This window comes from Sabethes cyaneus, chromosome 3 (assembly GCF_943734655.1).
Source record: "Sabethes cyaneus chromosome 3, idSabCyanKW18_F2, whole genome shotgun sequence".
Taxonomy (NCBI): Eukaryota; Metazoa; Arthropoda; class Insecta; order Diptera; family Culicidae; genus Sabethes; species Sabethes cyaneus.
This window is the reverse complement of record NC_071355.1, coordinates 22,066,135-22,084,587: the sequence shown is the minus strand read 5'-3', so window position 1 is coordinate 22,084,587 and position 18,453 is coordinate 22,066,135. Positions and strand designations below refer to the sequence as shown.

Genomic DNA, 18,453 nt, shown 5'->3' with positions numbered 1-18,453 from the left:
TCAGACAGTCGAAAGTATGCTAAAATTACGAAACGTAAAACGTAAAATCGAGCACCGAGATATCTATGAGGGCAAGATAATCAAGTTTTCGTGAGGGACTGATAATATCATGCGAAAACAGGACTTAAAAAATCATTTGTGTTTCAATTTCTTTAGTAAAGCAGGATTTCATTTTGAAAATCAGGGGTTTTCACTGTAAATCAGGACACCAGGACAACGCATGCGAAAACAGGGCATGTCCTGGTAAATGAGGGCGTTGTGGTCACCATAGTTAAGTCCAATTCCAAATCTAATTCAATCCCAATTCTCAGTTCAATTTCATATAAGAACAGCAAATGCTGTTTTAAACCCGATTTCATGTCTCATTTCAAATAAAACTTCCTATTAAATTAGGTACTCTAAATTTGAGTCCGGCTTCAATTTCATATCCAATTTTGAGTTCATTTTTCAGTTCAATTTAAAGTGAATCTCCAAACCTAAATCAGTCCTAAATAAAATAATGTCTAATTTGATGTTCTGTGTCAAGTCCGATTTTAGGTTCAATTTCCACTCTAAATTTTAGTTTAGTATCAAAGTCTGAGTTCTAATCCAATTTCCACTTTGATCATTCATCCGAAAGTCCGTAGTTTTCAACATAACCAGCCGGTATTTTTTTGTTGGATCGAAGCAACCCGTGGCTGTGAATGGACGTCTAAACTTTTTGCGACCGACTTTTTCTAATTTAGTTTTCGGGAAAAAATAGTTAGGTATCGCCTTAAAAAGTCGTTGCGTTAAATTGCGAAAGTGCTTGTGTATGGTAAAGGAAATGTAATGTTTGTCGCTGCTGAAGACAGTACATGGATCGCAATTGATAAAGAGCCGAGCCGTCCGGAAAGAAAAGAATGCCAAAAGTTAGTTTTTCTAATACTCAAAGGTACTTGCGCTTCCAAAATACCTATAGCCAGATATCGCATCAGATTGTTGTCTTCAAATGTTTGGAAGAAGAAACGGTGGCTTGTGACAGCGTAGTGTGAAAGAATTTTGAAACTACGATTAAATGTTCCTGCGAAATAAAAATACTAAAAGGATGAGCATCTTTTACACCAGGTGTAAGGCGGGATTCGAACATAGGAAACTAGTGCGGCTGACCGCATGGACAATTTTAAGTATCTGCTTTCTCTACATTTATTCAATTATTTCTCAAGGTTCATTTTTAAGATCTATACTAAAAAATTTGATAGTTGATGGATTTCATCTATCTATATTAGAGCGAAAGAAGGCGCTATACATCCCCGAGGTTCCAAACCATACCTACTTTTACCAGTAAAATACTCTAAACGAAAATTACATATGATCAATAATACACAAGCGGTTGGTACGAGATTTCCCCGTTTATTCTTACCTTGTTGATTCAGAAATATATTCATGCAAGTCGCTGAGTCGGGAACCTTCTTTGAATACTAGAGCATCATTTTCTTTCCATATTTCTGATTAGCAATAATGACTTTCAGGCAATCCCGGCTTTGACTGTACCTGTGTTATTCCCACCAAATGCTATTTCTCTCTAAAGTTCCTCGCTGATCGTCTAAGTAGAATCTTAATTTTTTTTGCTATCCAATGCCGGTTTTAAAAGACAATCTAATGGGTCTAATACGGCGAAATCGTCGGGGGGGGGGGGGGGGGGGGGGGTACTTAATTCAGGGCGATTTTAGTATGAACATCTTACCAAGAAAAACATTTCGAAAATGCTATATTTTGTTATATAATATTCAAATTATAAATGTTTTTAGTTGATACACATATATAATATATACTATAGTGAAGCAAAACAAAAAAGAAAGCAAAAGCAACAACTATTTATGTATCGCTAGTATATAGTGGATTATTTTTTTTCGCTCAATATATTGTTTTAATTTTTTTAGGAATCGAGCATTGCCATCAAATGTATAAAAATATTTTGCGTAACTTTCGCGCTGCCATGTTGTTCCGATCATCTTTATTCACCTCCTCCGGACCAGACCAGGCCAGGCCAGGTCAAACTTTACCAACAATCGACAATTGACGCGGTTGTTTATTCTCAATGGGAAGCGATTGGTAAAATTCTAGGTTTTGTTTTTTTGTTCGATTTACAACTCTACGATAATAGGCACTCTTCATTCGAATGGTATTCTAGTTTCTCTTCTTTCGTTCGTAAATTTAAGTTTGGCATCTTTCCTTGAAACGGTTGCACGGTTTGAGTTCGTCGGATGGAAACCGGTTAAGGGGAAAAAGCGTCCAGCGTTGTTTTGTTGTTTTTCCCGGCGAGAGATTACATGCTACGACTGGACGTGGTCATACGAGTTTTGTTTAAGCTTTGCTTCAATTCAATGCTGTACGCGTAAGATAATTCGTATAATGTTCAGTAGTTTCTAAGTAGTTGCTAATGGTTGGTTAATTATGGTTGTGATTTTATTACGGTAGTGTTGATTGGAGTTAGTCTTAAAATATATACGATGTATTCCTTATCAGAGTAACGCATAATATTAATTCCTGCTGGAGCAATGTGCGTTTTTACTTGCATCGTTTAAAACACTAGCTTTTTTTTTCTTAATTAGTTCAAATATAAAGAAAATAACAAAAATATTTTATGGGTAACAAAAAAAGTGATGTTAACTAAATAACGCTACCGGGAAGGAAGCAAATGAGAAACCAATCAAATATCTGTTGAGGTTCACAAAGGTTGCACCATTGCCGGGGACACCGGACGATCCATTTAGAGATTGGCCGGTGGTGCAGAAGGAGTGAAAGCATACGTCGGATAGCGCGGTGCATACTCGGAAGCTCCCACAAAACGCGTAAACTCGCTATCATTTTTATTCGAGATATTCGGTGCCTTGAAAGCGGCTTCCGCAAATGTCGGAGGTGCTGAAAACCCAAAAAAATAATCACGATTATTCGAAAGGCTCACTTGGTAATGGACCGAAATCTTACGTATATTGGGATACAGACTATCCCCACCGTCGGCAATGTTCCAGCCGAGTGCACCGCCAGCTCCGTTCGGAGGGCTAGCTGGACTAACCGGTTGCGTTGGTAGCATCGAAGGATCCGTCTCCGGAGGATTGTCGGTGTACGGCGGTGGCGGCTGGAAGGATGTCAGCGGAACGGTACCCAAAACGATCGGTATATTTCCGTCCAGGTTGGCGTGTGGTCCGGAAACCACCGCTTCCATTTTGATGTCGTAGTCCACATCGATAATGCCACAATTGACCAGATTCGACGGTGGCAGTGGCGGAATCTGTATGTGCTGATTCCACGTCTGACTGTTACCGCCTTCAACTGGTCCCACAGCAATCTCCGATATCACTTCCTTCTTTTTCTTCGTCTCACGACGCGGCGTGTGCACGTGGAAAGCCAACAATTTGCGCAGCGTAAGTTTGATGGACTCAACGCCAACGTTACTCGCATTGTCGCACTCGATGGTCAATGGGATCGTCTGTCCGGAGACAAAGCCGGTCACCGGAATGTGCACGATAACGCTCAACGGTCCGGAAGCACAACAGAAGCAGCAGAAGGTCTTCTCCTGTTCCAGCTTGAATGGGTCCTTCACGCGTGGATTCTGGTTCAGATCGACGGGCGAAATCACGGTAAACGCCATCTTTATGTCTTGGTCGAACTTCCAGGGTCGGTCCAGCGTCACCTTGATCGTGTACCGGACGAAGCCCCATTCTCCCTCGAAGGAGGACGGTAGTGTTGGCGGCAGAGCACACGTAAACGGATACTCGTGCGTGCCCGCACCCAGTTCGATCTCATTGCTGTTCTTTCCGCCCAACAAGTAATACTGAATCTGGAAGTACTCCTCCTGACCGGTCAAGTTGGTCGTCGATTCATACTGCTTTCCCTCCTGGTCGGTTTTGGTTTCCGTCTGACTCCACTTGGTTTCCGCTTCGCCGCTGAATTTTATGATGATACCTGTAGATGAATAGTTGACATTTGTTTAATGAATTCAAACATTATTTATTGTTGAGCTCGTCGATCACTGAAACAAATAGTTTTTATGCTCGCACTGGATTTTATTTAACTGAATAAAAACATTATCTCTAGGGTTGCCAAGTCGAATTTCAAAAACCGGCCGGTCGGTCCTGCCTTCAAATTGCGGGGGGTGGGGGGTTGTGGTAGCATGTTACTAGAGGATTTGCCTGGTATGTGTAATGTGCGGTAATTATTATTATTTAGGTAGTCGTGGAATCGAAACCTCAACGAACATTGCATGGATTATTGAAGATACTAGAAGACAACTAGTTGCTTCTGGTGCTGATGGACAATTTAATGTATATTACCGCCAGAAGCAAAGTGTTGTGACTGCAAAACTGACTATCTTCAATGATCCACTGCTCAGGATTGCTGATAAATTTATCAGAAAATTTAACAAATCAGGAAAAAACTACCAATCCGGCTTCCTATGTCGGAAAACCGGCCTTTTTGCAGGATTGACCGGCCACCGGCTTTGCTGGTGAAAAACCGGCCACTTGGCAACCCTAATTATCTCCTCTGTGCTGATTCTATGGTTGGGCAAAATGGCTCTTTTGTGCGGGGTGCTTGGAACCGTCCGTTTTCTGTCACGAACCCAGGCAGGCAGAACCAACAACCAAGTGACAAAATTCTGACTTCGAGAAAAACGCATTCAAAGTTTGCTACTTTGTATGGTTTATAGCTATCAATCGTTCAAAACCATCTTATAACTGGGTGTTTGCAATATTTATGTAGTTTGATTAGAGTAAAATATTACTCAGAAAATTCTTGATCGTTTGCTGTCATTAACTCATTTTTTTAAATTTTGCGACTTGGTCCGGTCTGATTTAACACCGACCATATGATATCGCGACAAGCAATCGAGTTGAGCAGGTGAGTCGAACAGTTGAGTCGAGCAGTTGAATCAAACTGTTCAGTCAAGCAGTCCAGTCGACCAGCAGAATGAAGCAGTTTGGTCGAGCAGTGGAATCGAGTAGCTCAGTCGCGTAGTCCAGTCAAGCAGTTGAATAGTTGAGCAATTGAGTCGTGCAATCGAATCGAACATTTAAGTCAAGCAGTCAGGTCGAGTGTTTAAGTCGAGCAGTGAAAGCAAGCAGCTCAGTCGAGTAGTCCAGTGGAACAGTTTAATCGTGCAGTTGAGTCGAGCAATCAGGTTGAGTGCTTAAGTCGAACAGTTGAGTCGAGCATTGAAATCAAGCTGTCCAGTCGAGTAGTTGAACCGAGCTGTCAAGTCGAGCAGTCTAGTCGAATAGTCTAGTCAACCAGTTGAGCAATCGAGCAGTCCAGCAGTCGTCCAGTGAGGTGACTGAGAATAGACTTCATTGCTACGAAAACATGACATGTTGTCAGGGTTCTGTTTTTAATTACCGATAAGCATCTTATGACGTCCTGTCAAAGACCTGGTTTTGTGGTCTTCTTTAATCACCGTAGGTTATTCTTTTCGGATTTAAATTGATTTTTCTTGGTGAAACCATTAAATTATAACTAATCGTTAACGTTTCGGCCATCCTCAGAACTAATTTATTTAAAAAGAAAGTACAATTAACAATCTTGGTATGAAATTTAAATTACAAAATTCACTTACAAACAAGTAATAAACATTCAAATTCAAACTCAGATTGTGGCATCTCGCGGTTAATCTACAGCGAGATGCGGCGAGCTTCTCCAACGCATACAACGGATTGGTAAACCAAATCAGATCACTTAGACGTTGAAACAGTGAACCGGCCTCTTGGGCGAATGACCGTTCAGCGGTTAAAGCCCCGTAAACAAAAAAAAGTGAACCGGCAACGGTAACAAATGGTTTGAGTTTGAATTTGAATGTTTATAACTTATTTGTAATACCGGCCGATTGGGTTGAATACGTCAGACTTTCGGGTGCAATTGGACTTAGAATCAAAGTTGAAATTAAACTAGAAATTAGGCTTGGACTTGCAATCGGATTTGACATAGGGTCTTAAATTAGAATTAAATTTGGGCTTGAAATTTTGTTGAATTGATGAGATGATGATCCCATGAAATTGAACTGGACATATTTACTGAAATTTGAAGTAATTTGGACTAGACGTTTTACTTGGAATTAGACATTAGAAATCGGTCTTAAAAGAAAAGTTTAAATTTTTTTAAACTGGACTCGAAATTTAACTCGACATTGGACATTTAATTAAAGTTGAATTTGAAATGGACACAAAGTTTTGTTTGTAATTAGGATTGACATTTTTCGATTTACTCTCTCCCACGTCTTACCTCGTTTCTATTTCTTTTTATTTCTCTTCCAATTCCGTTTTCCCATGTTTTGTTCAGTTTTTTCTCATGTTTGTACAGTTTTCTTAGTTTTTGCTCTAATCTTTTTGTAATTTTCTTTCCCGTGTTTCGTCTTTTCTCTTCTCTTTTTTCGTTTTTCGTTTCCAGTTTTCGTCTTTCCCAAACTTGTTTTACGTTTTCGTCCGTTCCGTTTTTCTCCTTTTAGATGCCTTCTTTCTTCTTCTTTTCTGTCACATTTATTCTCTTTTTGCCTTCCTTTTTTCCGTTGCTTTTCGGTTTTCCGTTTTGAACTCCCGTTTTTAGTTTTTTTCTCTCCTGTTCTACCATTTTCTTTTGACCCTTTCTGTCCCATTCCCATTCGCATTTTGTCTTGCTATTCTTTCTCCTTTAGTATCCCGTACGACTTTTTTTTTCCATTTATCTCGTTTCCCTTATCAGTTTTTCTTTTTCTCTTTATTCTTTATTTGCCTTTTGGTTTTGTTATATTCTCTTCCGTTTTTCGTTTCTTGACTAGTTTTCTCAGTTTTTTTCTTCCGTTTTTCATCTTTTTCTGTTTCGTTTTTCTTCTGTCACATTATCTTCTTCTTTGGCTCTTCGTTTTTTCATCTGTTCCGTCCTTCCCCTTATTAAATGTTCCTTTCTTTCTTTTTTATCACGTTCTGTTTTTTTTTCTTTTCCATTTTATCCCGTTTGTCCTCCGTCGTTTACGTTGTTTTTCTTTCCATTTTCCACTTTTTTCATAAAGTGGAGGAGCGCTTGGTGAGAAGAATGGTAAACTGGTTGATATTGGAAAATATTGATAGGGTAACAACCCCAGAATTCGCCTGTTTTATCAGGTTTTTATGTTGTAAAATCAATAAATCGCCATATTCTTCTAAAATCAGACCCGAACTTAGTGAAGTATGACTATATATTAATATTTTATCTATTTCGGCTATTCGGAATAAAGAAAATTCAAATTTGATAGCAAAATACTCAGGTTTGAGCAGGAACCTCTAGCACCACATTTCGCCCACAGCGACCCGAAATTCGCCCACTTATTATTCGTTGCAAATTCCCCTATAACTTCAATTTTTTGCTAGGATTGTTGTTACTAGTATTTAACGTTAAGATTATGTGTATCAAGTGCTTAAAATGAAAATCAATTTGAATCAGGAATTCGTAGAATGTAAATCTAAATTGAAATAAACTAATTGTCTCCTGATACCTGATGCGGTAAGAAATAAAAATATAAAGAAGTTAGGTTTTTAGAAAAAGCTTATTTTCAATGCAGTAAAATAAGACTTTTAACACTTGTCAATGATATTAAAAATGAATGGTCCTGTTGGTTCTTCTGGTTATTTTTTGATTCATTTTCACTATTGATATGTGGGCGAATGAATACAATTCAGAGCATACGGAATGGTACAATGATTTTGTTAATAGATCAAATAACCTTGTGTAATGATTACGTATATCATCATTCAGTAATTTTTTGGGAAAGAGTAAGCGTTTCTTGTAAAAAATTAAAAAATTAGATGAACTGGAAAATCTTAATATTTGGCTATCATTATTGAATTACTGAAGGTGAGACTCGAGCCCACAACCTAACCTTTTCCTTAAGAAATAAGTAAGTCAAACTGCTGTAGAGTCAATAAAAAGGTAAAGAAAAAAAATTGTTCAGTAAATCAGTAAAAGGGTATGCGGGTTTACTTCCGGGTATGCGGTTTGCAGCAACTGGAAACCATGCCCATCTTACCTACTGAACCAGGATACTTTTTGGCATACCTTGGAATTCTTAACATGCATTTTTTATTAGACCGGGTTTATAATGCTACGATATTAGAGATTTCATGATATAATCGAAGTATTTTATCTAATCATCAAAGTTTATTCCCTTGTTGTCTGCTTTTGATAGGGCAAAAAATCGTTCACGCTGTAAATATGATTTACGGTACCCAGTTTTCGCCCAGTGTATAAATGTTTTTTTTTTCAACAGAATTAAGATAAAATATCAAAATAAAAGCACGAATATGAAATTTAAACCAGATGTAACCAAAATAATGCGAAAAAAGTGCAAGGAGATATATTATTCCATTACGTTTCCTCCAAGTTATTTTATGTGCATATTCTTGGAAATGGAAAAATCGCGCCCTAAATATAATACCAATTTTTTAAACCACATGAAATCATAGAAATACATAAAATAACACAACCAATTTTGTTCAAATAACTGAAAATAAAGTTAAATTCAACGTAAATTAAACTAACAACCTATAATCTGACTATGCTTGGTTTAATTCACGGAAATACCAATGGGTAGGCGAATTCTGAGGTGGGGGCGAATTGTGGGGTTCTTAATGAGGTCAAACATATATAAGGTCGTTCAATGACAGGTAGGACTCCAACGCACACTCTTTCGGTTGTACCCGAGTGTTTTGGCAATTAAGTTACAGCCGCACCTTCTATTAGATAGTTTCAGTTTCAGTTTTTCTGTTCTCGTTTCTCAAATTTCCTGCTCCCGTATTTTTTCTTTTTCTTTTCCTCCTTTTCAATCTTGGTTTTCGCATTTTTTGTTCCGTATTTTTTTCTCTTCGGTCCAGTTTGTCCTTAGTTTCTTTCTCTTTGTCCTAGTTTTCTTTATCGTTTTACTTATTTTTCTTTTTCGTTCAAGTCTTATGTTTTTTGTCCTCTTTTTCCTTTTGTTTCTACCGTTTTCTTGGTTTTCTTATTTTTCTCTTTCGTGATTATCTACTTACTTTTCTAGTACTTTTCAGCTTTTGTCACGCTTTTCCCCGCTGCTTTTTTCTGTGTTTTTTTCTCCCGGAGCAACAGGAGACGGATCCAACGGTAATACATCTGTAAAATTGCTAAGAAAATCTACTTTTTTTGTCTGTCCCATGTCGTTACGGTTTCATTGTCCCGTTTTTCTTTGTTTACTGTTCCGTTTTTTCTTATTTTCAGTCCTGTTTCCTCATGCTTTTCACTCGTTTTTTGTTATTATTCTTCCCTTTTTTTCGTTTCAAGTTTTCTTATTTTTCGTATGTTTTCGTCTGTACCATTGTCCTCCTTTTAATGCCTCGTTTTTCGTCTTTTCTAGTTTAATTTCTATTTTTGGCTCCCTTATTTCTCTTCTCTTTCCGGTGTTTCATTGTTTATCTCCCATTCGTCTTTTGCTTTTCTGTTTTGCCTTTTACCACAGACAAACAGACGAGACACTCTCGCTAATTACATCGTTCAATCGAAAACCACACATTTTTCAAAAAATGATGTTTCGCAACATGGCCACAACACGGGGCGCGCGGGTGTTGCTTAAAGATTTCAGTATAAAACCATACAAATGTAAAAACCCTACAGCATAAAACCCTGCAAATGCAAGCTACTCCGCAACATGCATAACAGAGGGTGCTAGTGTGCAAGCAAAATGTGTAGGACGATGGTTTTTAAAGGATTTTCTTCTATGTGTCATGTCAGTTCGTCAGTGCTTTTACTATAATCGGATTTTCCTGTTTATTTTTTCTGCTTTTTCTGTACCATTTTCCCGTTCTTGGTCCAATACGGTCATTTTCTCTCTTATTATTCTTGTTTTCCCTTCTGGTTTCTCTTGTTTTCTGTTCCGTATTCCCTTTCTTGTCTCGTTTTCCTCCAATTTCTCTTTTGTTTTTGCTTTTGTCTGTCTGCTGTTTTCTCTGTATGTGTTCGTTTTTCTTCTCTTCCTGTCCCGTTTTCCACCCTTTTCCTGTGTTGCGTTTTTCGTTTTCCCCCGTTTGTAGACCTGTTCTCTTTTCTATTCCCTTTCGACTTTTTTTCATCTTTTCTTTTTCTCTTTTTTTATCTCGTTATTTCGTCTTTTTGTTCCGTTTTTGCTTCTGCTTTATCTTTTTCCTAAATTTTTACTGTTTTTTCATTCGTTATTCCCCTTTGTCTGTTTAGTCTTTTTTGTCTCGTTTCTTTTCTTTTTCCGTTATCTTGGTTTTCATATTCATATCTTTTTACGTTTCATCTTCCGTTCCATTCTGTCACGATTTTTTGAAAGTTTTTTTTTCTTCTGTTTTGTCACGTCAATTTCTCTTATTTTTCTCTCTCGCCTGTTTCAGTTTTTCTTTTGCTTTTATCCAGATTTATCACGATTACGTTGATTATGATTATTATGATTGCGTTTATCCAGATTTATCACGATTACCCCCTCCCCGACCTTTTCCGTTTTTTTTCTTCCAGGAGCAGCAGGAGACGGATCCAATGGTACAGTTGGATTTAAAATTTGGCAACAAATGCCTGTCTCCTATGTTGCCAAAATCGAAACCGTGCCAAAATCGAGATCGAGATTTTGATATGAAAAAATTGAATGTAAATGCGTTAGAAATTGAGTAAATATTATTAAGCAACGATTGCAATCATTTTATGCTTGAAAAGTCCGCCAAGAGCTATTCGTGCGGTGCAAGTAAGTTTTTGGCGACCTGCGGTAAGACGTAGTCCTACGGCAATAAAAATATTATTGCTCGAAATATTCTATAATAGCAAACTTTTTTTCATGAACACACTGCGGGCATAATTTTTCCGTCATTTAAAGCATGTATGCGGAAACTGACTGACATTTAAGCATATTTTTGTAAGGGAAATATTTTGTGTTGCCAAAAACGGATATTTTTGTTGCCAAAATCGAGGCATGCCAAATTCTAAATCCTACTGTATTCCATCTGTCAATAATTTCTAAGCAAATTTACTTACATTTTCTTGAGAAACTGTTTGCTTTACGATGCTGTTTGGTACTTTGGTTCGTGGATATTTCAAAAAAATTTCATTTGACAGAAAACATAATTTCCCGATTTTTCTTTGAAGTTTTATATCACTTTACTTAAAATAGCAAACCGGACTTGAATTTATGCTTGAAGTTGGTCGTAAAATCAAAGTTCGAATTGGACTTGATATTAGATCTGGCAAGCAATGGCATGTCCATGCTGAGGCACGTGCTCTACCGTCTCTGTAAAAGTTGTTGCAAAACAAAATAATTTCTGTAACCTAGAAGTCCGCAGTTTCTAATTTACTGGTCAAATAAATAAATTTTCCCTTTTCTAAGTTCAATTTTAAATTAAAGTGGAAAAGTCTGAAGAAAAGTAGAAAAACTACGTTGTCACATGAAATTTTTGTCAATTTCGTGCCAAAAGCTGTAGAAACTGGTTACAAAAAGAGGAAGAACGCGAGAGAGAAAAGAACAAAAACTGGCATTTAAAAAGAGGAAAAACGAGACATAAAGATAAAACAAAGTGGAAAAGAAGAAAACGAAAGAGAAAAAGAAGGAAAACATGGAGACTGGACGAAAAAAGATGAAGAACGGAAGACAAAAGAAGAAAAAGTGAAAAGAAGAAGGAAGAAACCAAAAAAAAACGAAGAAAACAAGAAAGAAAATGAGGATAAACTGAACAGAAATAGAGAGCAAACTTGACAAAAGTGGAGAGAAACGAGATGGAAGGTGCAAAAGGAAAATAGAAAACACTCACTAAAGCCGAAGAATGGAGAAACAAGAACAGAGCAGTAAAAGTGAAAAAACTGGAGAAAAATGAAAACAGGAGACAAAAAGGATAAACTGAAAAGAAAAACAGTCCGTGACAGGAAAGGAGAAAAAGCATAATACGAAGAACGGAACAGACGAAAGAAAAAAAACGAACGAACGGACAACGGAAAAAGAATAATAAAAAGAAAAAAGTCGAAACGGGTAGTAAATGACAAAGAACGAAACTGGAAAAGAGGAGAAACGGATCTGAAAATGGGGAAAAACAAAACAGAAAGAATTAAGGACTCAGAAAAAAATTAAAAACGGAAGACACAAAAGAGAAAAAAATAGAAAAAGAGGAGACAGTGTGCAGAAAAAGGAAAAGTGAAAGGGTAAACGACATAAGAAATGGACCAGAAAACAAGAGAAACCAAAATGGAAAAAAAGAATAACGAGAAAGACAAAAGAAACCCAATAGAATAGGACAAAAAACAACGGGACAATGAAACAGAAAAAGGAAAACAGGCAAAACGGACTAAAGGAAAGGGTAAAACAGAAGAGAAAAAGATGGGAAACGGGAGATAAAAAAGAATAACCGGAAAGGAAAGGAAAAGAGGAGGCAATAAAAAGGGAGCAAAGATGGAAAAACTGGACTTCAGACAGAAAAAACGGAAAACGGTACAGACGAAGACGAAAAACGAGAATGAAAAGAGTTGAAGACTACGAAAAGTGGAAACGAAAAAGTAGAAGGGTCTGTACCTAGTGGTACGGGCGCAGGCTTGACGTAGGACTATGAATGTAGAACAATTCGTCTCTTATTTAATGCTAAAAGCAGGGATCTTTGTAAGAATTTCTAAGATTTCACTGTTACTTGTTGATTTAGAGATTTCAATAAAACTAGTGATGATTTCTTGACTTTAAAATAAAATACTTGACGATGGCCGCGGAGTTTGCATGAGAATAACATTTCGGGGACTAAAGGAACCATCTTCTGGTCTGGTTTCATTCTGTTTGGATCCTATCAACCTCTTTGTTTCATAACTTGCTTCTACCGTCCTTTCCGTTGATTGCAAAAAAACTACTATTATAAAAAAGGACTATTGTGGCGATAGTGGGCAAAATGTAACAATAACTTTTATAATATGCAAGCGGAGAAAACTTTTTTATCTTCGTTGGTAGCCTTATCAGGACTGATTGGGATTTGAGAGAATTACTTAGCGATGATGCCGGAGTTTTCCTTTTCTTGGCTTCCCGAGCTATGCCGGACATTAGTTTAGGTTTCTCCTTTAGCAAAGAACGTCGTGAACGGGCCTCGCCGTCCGTTCAGTAGCAGAATAGCAATAAACTTTCGCCACCTTCCCTAACGAAGACAATCGGCAAAGGCGTTGAAGGTGATGGTACCGGAAGCGGCGAGTTGCTGCCTGGCATGTCGTGGCGAAGTTCATTTGAGAGGGCATATTTGTAGGCAAATTTTTAATGAATTAACACAAAAATCGTCAAATAAATCGAGAAATTGCTTAGTCACGACAGTGCAGAAAATATTTTCTTAAGTCACTATTACAGTTTTTGTACTTAAAAAACCCCTGTAACAGTAACTTTCCAAGTTGCAAATTTTAATAAAGCAACAAATTATGGTGCCCTCAATAATGTCTTTTTGACTTCAATTCAAAAAAATTTACTCGACGATTGCAGTGGAGTTTGCATGAGATTGGCAACCAAACAAGCCATCCTTCTTCATACGTAATTTTCGAATCTTAAACTATTTTTAGGCAATTAATTTATGTATTGCAAAAATACCTAGTAGCAGATTAAATTAAAAACTGGGTTTCGGGAATTATTTCGTTTTATGTTAAAGTATGTTAAAGAGAAGCTGGGGCACGTGCCCCACCCTGGACACGCCCGCCAGTGCTAGTATGTAGTAGATGTAGCGCCAGCCGACAATTAGAGATTCGGCGGTTTGCTGGCTGCCAAAATGGACACACACTTGAGCGCGTTTTTCGGTGTGAGAAGAAGTTTATTTATATTCTCAACAATATATTTTATCACTCACTCGAAGACCAAGCGAGTTTGCTGTGTAATATGCATACAAAATGTTGCTACGTACGAAAGTGTTTGATCACACACGCAAGTGTGGGCCGGGCCGTGGTTTTATTTGATTCTTTTATCTATGCCTTGCCATCAATCAATCTGCCAAAATTGGAAGATATACGATTGATTATTATCGAACAACCAAAGGCGTTGCCCGGAATCCAAAAATTTGCTCGTGATAAGCTTCCGTTATGGTTTAGTGCAGTTTCAAGTAGAAATTCCGTCATGAATCATCACTTGACAGTTTTAAGGCTGCCAAGGAAGTTAAAAAAATGTTTTTCAAACTCGACACTGACTATAATCGAAGCAAGAAAAACTAAAGGCCGTGGCCTCTAAATTTATTAACAACTGATTATGGTTTCCGCAGTGTGCAGACTTTCCGTTTGTTAGAGCGAAGAACCCATTCGCCCCGATGATGTCATCTAAATGCTATTTAAGGCATATATTCTAAATCGTCTGTCTTAACTCCTAACTTCACTTCAGATCAGTTTGCTTGCGTCGACATGCGATGATTACCTCGAATTTTTTTCGGCGAATCGAAGGTGAATGTAACTTTTCCATTAACGGTTTGACCGGCATAATACGTATTCCAAGGATTGTCTAGTTCTATCAGACAGTCTTTAAGGCCCATCCCGGTAGGTACCCCGTTTGTTTCCTCCTTACTGCCTTACTGCTGACTGCCGAGGCTGACACACTTCTCACACACGAGTGCACTTCGTTTTTCGGGGGACCACCAGCGAGGAGAGGAGGTTGCACCACTCCGTACTACACCTATTATTATGCACCAATAGAGGTATTTATCACACTACAAAAACAGCCGCTGACTTTATGACGATGAATGAAAATGAGCTGCTTATTTTTTTTATGATGGTTATTTTTTGCCAATAAAATGATGAATAAATTGTCGAAGTATCACTATTTTGCTTTGCTGTCGCCTACACACTACTGACTGACAGTAAATCGGTTCGCGTTCAGCTCTGCTCTGCTGCGGCTGCCTGTACCAGAAGACACAGACAGTCACTGTCAGTTGGTATGTCATGCTCATGTGTCAGAAAAGGAAAAGCCACACCGCACAGGAAAATATTTCAATCCCCCCAAAAGTAAGCAACTAATTTTTATTGAACATTTTATGTTGGAGAATACCTATTTTGGATTATGAAACTCATTCAGTCAATAAGTTAATTGAATATACAATTTAACTGAGTTTTTAAAATTTGGTGTGTTAAAGGGAAATTGGCAGCCTTTAACGTTTCGTCGGAGAGCCAAATTTCGCAAGCAGTTTTTGGTCCCAACAGCGGGGTTCTCTTTGTAAAAATATATTCACTGCATTTTTCTTGTCAATCTGAACACCGCGAATATATTTTCATGAACAAAATTTTTGTTCAAACAAAAAAAAGAACTGCTTTCGAATTTGCTTTCGAAGAATCGATGACGAATAATTTCACCTTAATGATCACGTGCTGATGTTGCCATGGGTACATGTAGCTTGTTTCGTTTTGTTTTATTTACCAGCATAATCAACAAATACGTCTTTCTTCCTAACCTATCTAATTATTATAATTGGTTAAAACGTCATAAAGGCATAAATAAATAATTTCGATAAACTCATAAAACTCACATTTTGGCCAATTTTGTAACCTTTCCCGTTGAAGAGGAAGATAATGCAAGTTTTTCTGTTATACGAGTTATACAGTTATACCTCACTCGAGCAGCAGGGATACAGTTCGGAGCGGCTTCATTCTGTTTGTGTTTGTGTTTGTAAGTGGTGGTTTGTTGTCGAAGTTGTACACCACCGAATGGAGTACGCTAATGCAAGCATGATGAGGAACCTAAAAATCAGTTTGAAAAAATAATTACGAACTAACTACGAAAAGTACAGCTTAATAGTATTTCCATAAATGTAAATTTTTCAAATATTTTCGTATTTATCGTTAAATTAATTATTTTTATTTCATTTAGCATGCATAATTTTCAGCATTAAAAAAGTTTTAGCTAATTTTTATGTCATTTTGCTCAATTTTTTCGGTTCTAGAAAAGTTCGCAAATAAAAAATGGTCATTCTTTGTTAAAAAAATTATTTTTAAATGTTCTCTGTTGTCTATAATAGCTGTGAATCATGACGAAATTTTTTGCCTTGTATACTTTCCGTTTGTTTTGATTATAGTCATTTCATTACCCGCCCAGTTAGCTCCGGGGTACGATGCTGGTCTAACAAAGCCAGTCGTCGTAGGTTTGAATCTCGACTAAGCGGTGCCGCTATTGAGTCAATAGGATCTGTACACTAGCCCCGTAGTTTTCCTGTACTACGGCTGCGAAGTGTGTCGATAAAGAAGGATCAAGTTCTTAAGGATGTTTGTACCCATGGCTTTACTTCGCTCATTTCATTACAGTCAGTTAAGTCATTCATTCGTCATTCGTGACTTCTGCGGGGTTTGGATTTAAACCTGAATCCTCAGTGTGAGAGGCATGTGACGAATGTTAATCACCATACCGGGAGTAAAATATAAAGAGTGTTTCTATACGAAAGACGCTCTCCCTTTCCTGGAACAGCTCATTGAACTTGATCATTAGAAAAAGTCGCAAAATATGATACCGCAATCTTGCAACATGTTTGAACTTGGGCTTGGTATGATTTTCGAAGTGTACCTACAGTTTAGGTTCAAGTGTAAGTAGCCAAAACTTGAATAGTGGCAATATTTTTGAAGTATGATTTATGAGAAAAATCAGAGTATAGTTACTAAATATATAGTTCGGCGGATATAAAAATCGGGAGCCAATCAAACGTCAAAAGCGGAGCCATACGTTTTACAAAATTCGAATCGTAGGAGTAATGTTTTTTTTTTTTTTTTTTTTTTCTTTGGCTCGAGCAGCACGTTCCTCAGGAGTAATGTTAATAAACACACTTTATTTTCATGGAACTAGTCATTTTTAGCACCCGCTAGCGATTATTTTCTGTGAAACCCTACTCATTTCTCCATAATTTCAAAAATCAGGAATTCCGATTCGCCTGGTTTTCTATCCGCCGAACTATATATATAGTAACTATAAATCAGAGGGGTTGTGCACAAGACACGACCGTATAGGTGACGTAGGACTACGTAAGTCTATTTGTAGCGATAGTAGGATGTATCCATGTATGTAACAATACAATTCTTCATTATACATGCTACATGCGTTGTACATAGCGTTTATGAAAGTAGGAACATCGTATACGTTCAATCCTCAACAGATTTAGGAGTTATTTCTATGAATTGATCAAATTTATTTTATTAAAACGAATCAGTCACACTAAACCAAACAATCAAATCAATTTTCATGATCTGTTTCTGCGTTGAATAGTGCTTTTCTTCTGGTAATCAGTACACGGTTCGCGCTAGTTTTCAAAAAACTGAAAATATTACGCAAAACTTTTCTGTGGCTTACAAAAGAAGAACACTGATTTACAAGCTGCAGACGTTTTGGAAGTGGTAGAAAATGTCGTCCGTGACCAGAAAACTTATTCCCGCCATTTGTTGGTCGTCCGCAACGGCGAAAAATTCAACTTTTCCCTCGTTGCCTGTGTTATTATCGTATTAACTGGAACTCTTCAATTGTTGTGCGGTCCTTAAAAGAACCGATTGTTTGATTATCATAACTCCAGCTTGCAATAAACTTGCACTAACGCACTTAACGTAATTTTCTTTTCGGTAAACGGCTTGTTGCAACGAACCAACTGGAAAGCCACAGCAGCTATGCGATCGACGAAGCCGTTCGTGTATAGTCATGAGTCACGATAAAATGCCAGTCCAGGTGGCCAGCTGAAAGCGACGTGGGATAATTCTGGTCTTATTGTTGTCGTGAGCAGCACTTTCGCAGTTAACTATTCCATGACGGCAGCCAGCTCCAGCTTCAATAGTTTTCTTTCCTCACCAGCCGATGAATACGACTGACCGGGAACTGCAGACCTGCACGACTCGAGCGTGACTTTCGCTTGCCCTTGATGCTTTGTCCTTTGTGGCGTCCAGTCCAGTAGCAGTAGCTCAGCTAGCGTTTGAATAATGCTGTTCGCCGGCTTACCTCGTGTTATGTACCAGAGCAAGCGACAAGAATCGGTCCCGCCTGTTTTTCGTGGTCCATCATTCTATCATCTACGTTGAATAAAATGGAGCATTTCAAAAGAGCAAAGTTACCAGTGAGCCGTTCGCCTTTTGCTGCCAAAGAAAAATTACGCTACGTATTATTACTGTAGCATTGGTGATGGATAAATTTGTGTTGCTAAAGAAAACCGAGTGAAAAGCCGTAAGTTCCAAGTTTCCTAGGTTTCATCAATTACCGAAAACCGTTCTTTTAAGAATGAACAAATTCTTATATGAAGATGCAAAAGATGTTACTAAAACTAATTCATTTTATTAAACCCATGATTTTATGCATTTTGACGCTTGACCGAACACATTTACTTGAAGCTGGTATATTTGTTGGCTGTTTTGGTACCTTCCGAGACGGCTAACTCAACCAGCAGCAACAAGCGAACAGAAGCGCGTTTTTGTGGATGGCCAGCTGCAAGAGACGATAATTCTGGTTGTTTTGTTGTCGCGAGCAGCATATTTTCTGCCAATTCCAGTACTTCAGCAGCCAGATATTCCATCACGGCAGCGAGACGAGTG

The 18,453-nt window shown here is 37.8% G+C and overlaps 1 protein-coding gene across 1 annotated transcript; it reads right to left on the bottom strand.

Moving 5' to 3' along the window:
* Positions 1 to 1,767: 1,767 nt before the first annotated feature.
* On the bottom strand, positions 1,768 to 14,778 carry LOC128741686 (arrestin domain-containing protein 17). The gene is made up of 3 exons (XM_053837649.1): positions 14,327 to 14,778; positions 2,950 to 3,927; positions 1,768 to 2,883 (listed from the first exon to the last, which is right to left on the bottom strand). Exons 1-3 carry the CDS (start codon positions 14,439 to 14,441, stop codon positions 2,732 to 2,734), a joined length of 1,245 nt encoding a protein of 414 aa, XP_053693624.1. The 5' UTR covers positions 14,442 to 14,778; the 3' UTR covers positions 1,768 to 2,731.
* Positions 14,779 to 18,453: the final 3,675 nt, after the last annotated feature.